General features: G+C 35.8%; 1 protein-coding gene across 1 annotated transcript; it reads left to right on the plus strand.

The window, feature by feature from the left end:
- Positions 1–4,082: 4,082 nt before the first annotated feature.
- On the plus strand, positions 4,083–5,221 carry LOC140827537 (protein PHOSPHATE-INDUCED 1-like). The gene has a single exon (XM_073190228.1). It carries the CDS (start codon positions 4,165–4,167, stop codon positions 5,119–5,121), a length of 957 nt encoding a protein of 318 aa, XP_073046329.1. The 5' UTR covers positions 4,083–4,164; the 3' UTR covers positions 5,122–5,221.
- The last annotated feature ends 990 nt before the right edge of the window (positions 5,222–6,211 follow it).

The raw sequence follows: 6,211 nt of genomic DNA on the forward strand, positions 1-6,211 counted from the left end.
CATTTTCTTTTCAACATATCATATTTCCTTTCATCATATACGTATACGTTTCCCTTTTTATTGAATTCAGAACCTCAATTGTGACTTTTATATTAGCTGAAGGTCGATAGATCTCTCTACGTATTACCAAAGTACCGGGCGGCGGGGATATCAGCGACCATCTCACCCGTCAACTGAGCCTTGACCTCACATATCATTGTATCATCGTATTATCGTATCATCGTATTAGTCACAACCAATTTACCTCCTTCAAATTTTCATATTTCCATCATTTGTAAAAATTCATATACATGTAAATCATTTTTCTTTTAAACCAAGCATGCAACATATCTTTTAGCATAAACGTTTCATTATAAAATTCCATAAATATTTGACATAAATATTTTAACAATTTCTACAGCATTCAGGACATTGCCAGGACGTTTTACATTTTTTAGGTGTAAAATTACCGTTTTGCCCCTAGAACCCTAACTTTTCTAATTTATCCTTAGACCTTAAAACGATGACCCAAATCATTCCAAACTTAACCTAACACCTTAAAATGCACACAAAAATATTTTTTAGACGTAAACTTAAGCTTCAAGACTAATTTCCCAACTTGTTTTTAAACTTAGACGTAGATCCTGATTTTGACTCGTATTGACTCGAAACTTAACCAAACCTTACCAAAATTGAACCAAAGCTTATTAATACTTAACCATACCGTGTAGAACCCAATTCAAGCTCATCAAGACCCTCGATACAACCTAGAATAGCTACTGAACTTTTCTTGCCCAAACTTGAAAACCCTAGCCTCCCTATAACCAAGCACCCTTCGGTCCTAGCCACCAACCAGCCCAACCAGACCCTAGCTGACCCTCTTAGGACCATAAAAAAACCCTAGGAAACCTACTGGACAAAACCAAACACCCCATAACGTGCCCAACCCTTCCAGCCATGCCCTAGTAGCCATGCACGACTTCCCTCATGCGATCGCCCTAGCCTTCGAACCAAGCATCATCCAGCCACCCTTGAACCATCATACTGCCCCTTTAGGTCTCCTGGACACAACCTAACATCAGCTACAAACCGTGGCCCTCAAGGATGCCCTAGCCGAAGAGCCTTAGCCCACGAAGATTCTATTTTCGTGCAACCCCTTACCCCTCAAATCCAGCCCTTATGCATCCTCACTTAAGCCTTTTAAACCCTCTCAAATTCATCTATTTTGGTGTCCCTACCATGGTAGCCCCTTAATGCATCAATAGCAAGAGTTTTAAATCATAAAAACTTGAGTTCTTGGCATATTATGACATAAAAACGAAAATAATACAAGAGTTCATATACTTTTACATGCAAACATGCATCAAACATATAATATGGTGCAATAGATGAGAAAATTGAGGTTAAGGCGTGTATTTGCGTATTTCAAGCACGGAAAACGATTGGCGATGCGAATGACGTTGGTGTAGAGGCGGGGGAAGAATCCTTGCTGAAATTCTGCACTAGTTTCTTGAATTTCCCCTTGAAAACATGCTGGTGTGTGTGAGTTTGTGTTGGTGGAAATGTCCTTGTCCTTTTCCTGGGTGGGGGCGTGAGTTTGGGGTTTATGGGTATGGTTTATTAGCTTAATTTTGATATAAAATTACATAGTGCAATCTTAGACCTATTGACATAGTATAATAGGCCCATTAGATAATAATTAAAATATTTTGTTAACGAGAGTTTGTTAAAATATTAGCCGAGTTCTCAAAAAGTCCATATTTTCATCGAAAATCGGTTTAAAATATGACTCGACGCGTGAAACCATCTCAAAATATCTTATTTTGGAAGTAGTCCTTATAATATACCATATATTAAACAATTAAAGTAATTATTTAATAAATATATTTTCCCTCTTATGGTCTCCGGTCTCCGTTCCTCGATCGCGTCTCGAATACTCTTTAAAAACTTATTTTTATGTGTTCTAGTAGAAAACTAAATTTTAAACATATAAACATGCATACCATAATCAATTCAGGCAATTAAAACAATTACAGTAAAATACATAAGAAATTCGGTAACTTGCATGTATATAGTGCACTTGGACCTTCAAATTTTCGGAAAGTTACAACTTGTATCGTTGATACATCAGCACAGCTGGATCGTCGATCAAGGTTAAAATGAGTTCAGAATCATTTATTTGTGAATTTAGAATCTACTGATTAAATTATGGTACTAGTATGGTGATTACTGAGTTGATTATATGAATTAAATAATGATTATTTTATTTAATTTATATGTTTATGCATGTATTAAAAGTGCCTGTGTAAGTGTATTAATATTTATATATATTTTTTATATGGAGATATAAATATGTGTATATATATTATTAATTTATCATGCATTATCAAAAATATATGATATAATAACAACAACAACAACAACAACAACAACAACAACAATAATAATAATAATAATATGAGAATTTTATTATAATGAAATAAAAGAGTCCTGGCGGAACAAGGATTAGGAATTCTTGTGTTAGATATACTCCTGATGGGATCAGGAACTGCACCATATAAATATACCATAAGAGACATAATAAATAAGAGAATTTTTGCACACAATTATAAAAGGTTTTCAGCCACTTCGAAAATTTTGTGCAAAATTTAGGCCAATCATTTTCTTCCACGGTCGTGTCCTGCGCTTCTGTACCGACTCCCGATTTTGAAAATTCGGGCGATCTAATCTCAACGAAGAAATTGTTTGTGATTACTAGTGTATTCCAAACAAGGAAAACCATCTATGAACTCGGATCGGTTTTGACGATAAACGGGAGTAAGATCTATTTGTAGAGATTTATAAGAATGACTATCTCCGCTTAAAATCCCAAATAGTTTGGAGCTAGCGTTTTATACACAAAGATAACGATCTAAACACCTTATGAATGATTTATTTATAAACCTAAGACACACAAAGACAGTTTTGAATGTTGAAACAAAATTTTTTACTTCCGTTGTGCCTTGATTGCGAAAAAATGGTTCCCAACAATAAAATAGGAAAACATGTTAAGCACACACAATCCAATGTGAGCAACTAGAAATTAACATATATGAAGAAGTCCAACAAATAACTCTAAGTTTCCAAGGAAGAACCTCTCAACTTTAAATTTTTCTCTCTCAAAATCTGATTATTCCATATTTTAATTTTATTTAATTTTAAAATTATTATAAATGTGTATATAAGAATTATATTAAGTCATAGTTTGGTAACATGATAGGATAAACATGTGATATATAATATAAGGATAAGTTACTGATAAATAAGATATAGGATATTATATTTAATGTTTGGTATGATTTTAATAAGAATGATTAAATTTATATATTATATTATAATGACCAAATTAACCTTATCATAATAAATTTTATAATTTCAAATTTGTTGATTGATTTCATATTTCTTATCTGTTCAGGCGCCGACAATGTTTGCATGAATTATTTATTTATTTATTTTACCTAATTTTATATATTATATAATATGATAATTGAGCCCTTAATTTTGTGAGTCAAGTCAAATATAAATTTTTAAGGTTAATCGAATTATACTAATAATTTTATTGAGATTTATACAAATCATTTATATAATTATCTCGAGTTCATTTATATATTTATTTATTTGGTTTTAATTTCTACCTACAAGTAAAATGAAATAACAATAGGGTTTAGGATTTTTATATATTGAAGGCAATTAAGTCATTTGTGGTGTTTTTATCATTAGATTAAAATTATCACGGATATATCTTGTAGGACTGTATCATGAATATGAGTCGATCTGGTTCATACATAAAATAAAAAGTAATATATTTGACATAAAAAATAATAATTTTTATAAATTGAGTCGGTCTGGTCTGAGAATCACAAGAGTTTCGTGTTATATTAATTGGATTGGAAGTGGCATTCAGTTATGAATATTACTCAATTTTATGGATACTAAACAGATCCGAAGACAGCTGAACCACAACCTAACGGATATAGGCGTTATTACATTACACTCGTAAAACCGCGTATTCTTCCTTTCTCGGCAGTTTCCTTCCACAAACCAACATAAATACTCCATCCCACCGTTGTTGCTTCATCATCATTCATCCAGCTCCAATTTCAATCACCTCAAGCTACTCTGATTCTTTCTTTTTCAGTAAAATAAATGGGATCTCACCGCTTCTTCAATGTTAATCTTCTAATGTTGGCCCTGTTTTCTGTGTTAAATCGGTGTTTTGCTGCAAGATTTCTTTCGAGCACTTCAGTGCAAGATCAGCAGAACCAGCTTCTTCGTTATCACAATGGTGCTCTCCTGCAAGGCACCATCTCCGTCAATCTGATATGGTACGGGAACTTCAAGCCATCCCAAAGGGCTATTGTATCCGATTTCATCGCCTCCTTGTCAGATTCCGCCGCCACCTCAAGCAACCCGTCGGTGGCCACGTGGTGGAATGGCATAGATAAATACTACCACCTTGCCAATTCCAAAAACCCATCCTCCCTGTCTCTCCATTTGGGCAAGCAAATCCTGGACGACAAATACTCCCTTGGGAAATCTCTCCAGGAGGAACAGATCGTGCAGCTGGCTTCCAAGGGCGAGCAGCAGAATGCCGTTAACGTCGTGTTAACGGCTTCCGATGTGACCGTAGCTGGGTTCTGCGTAAACAGGTGCGGAACCCACGGATCCAAGAGCTCCATCGTGAAGGGGAAGAATCAGAAATTTGCCTACATTTGGGTGGGCAATTCAGAGACACAGTGCCCCGGCTACTGTGCTTGGCCCTTCCATCAGCCCATTTACGGCCCGCAAAACCCGCCATTGGGTTCCCCCAATAACGATGTAGGCATGGACGGAATGGTGACTGTTCTATCCGGGCTTTTGGCCGGAACTGCCACGAACCCTTTCGGGAACGGGTTTTATCAAGGCCCGGCTACTGCTCCATTGGAAGCTGCTTCGGCTTGCCCCGGCGTGTACGGGAAAGGGGCCTACCCAGGCTACGCCGGAGACTTGCTGTTGGATCCGACCACCGGTGGTAGCTACAACGCGCATGGTGCGAGTGGCCGGAAATACCTTCTTCCGGCGATATTCGATCCTTCAACTTCTCAGTGTTCCACCTTGGTTTGATGCTAGATGAAATGTGATCGGAAGATTATTGTATAATCGATTAATTGATTCTTTCTTTCTTCTTTTTAAAGAAATACGATTCATTTTTATTTCTCCAAAAGATCATCGTTTCCATTGAATTCCACGGAAGTAGTTTATAAAAAGAAGACGGATTAATCCACCTGAGATGATTGTTCACACGTCTCAACATTATAAGTCACATCAAAAGGCTACAATTTCACTACATCAATAATCACTGTGTATTTGTGAAACAAGAACATTGATTAATATCATTATGTTACTACTTTATGGGAATATCCGTTGTCATGAGAATATGATACTCACGGAAATAATTATTTTTACCTTGAGATTTGGGTTAACTTCGTCCCAAAAATTAGCTAATCAAGATTTGAGTATAACTTCATCCGAGAAATTAGCCAAAGAGAAAAATTATTCATGTTCATATAAACAACTTTTAAGAAATTAATACAGCCAATGTGGGATAGACATCTAACACTCTCTCAAAATTGAGATTTGAGTTTAACTTCATCCCAGAAATTAGCTAAAAAAAAAGATTATTCAGGTTCATATAAACAACTTTTAAGAAATTAATACAATCAATGTGGGATGACATGGGTTTTTTTAATAAATAATTTAATTTGTAAAAAATAATTCAAAAATAATTAATTAATTTTTTTTCAAAAATACTTCAATCCGTGCTTACGAAGCACGGACCATGACTACGTGGAGCATGGTCTGTGCTTCGTAAGCACGAACGGTGCTCCACGTAGTCATGGTCAATGCTTCGTAAGCACGAATTGAAGTAAGCACGGACGGGTGCTCCACATTGGAGTGTCCGTGCTTACCAACACAACCCCTCCTCACACCCATTATCCCCTTATCTTATCCCTCCCCCTCCGCCAATCTCTCTCTCCTCTATTTGATTCTCTCCTACTTCCTCACCCTTCCATTTTCGTTTCTCCTCATGATTATTGTAATTTCTTCGTTCGTTACAATTTCTTCCAGCGTGACCGAACAAATTTTGAGATCTTTTCTTACTGTTGAATGAAGTTTAGAAGATCGACAATTTATTTCAGAATGACAGATAATC

This window comes from Primulina eburnea, chromosome 3 (genome assembly GCF_022965805.1).
Source record: "Primulina eburnea isolate SZY01 chromosome 3, ASM2296580v1, whole genome shotgun sequence".
NCBI lineage: Eukaryota > Viridiplantae > Streptophyta > Magnoliopsida > Lamiales > Gesneriaceae > Primulina > Primulina eburnea.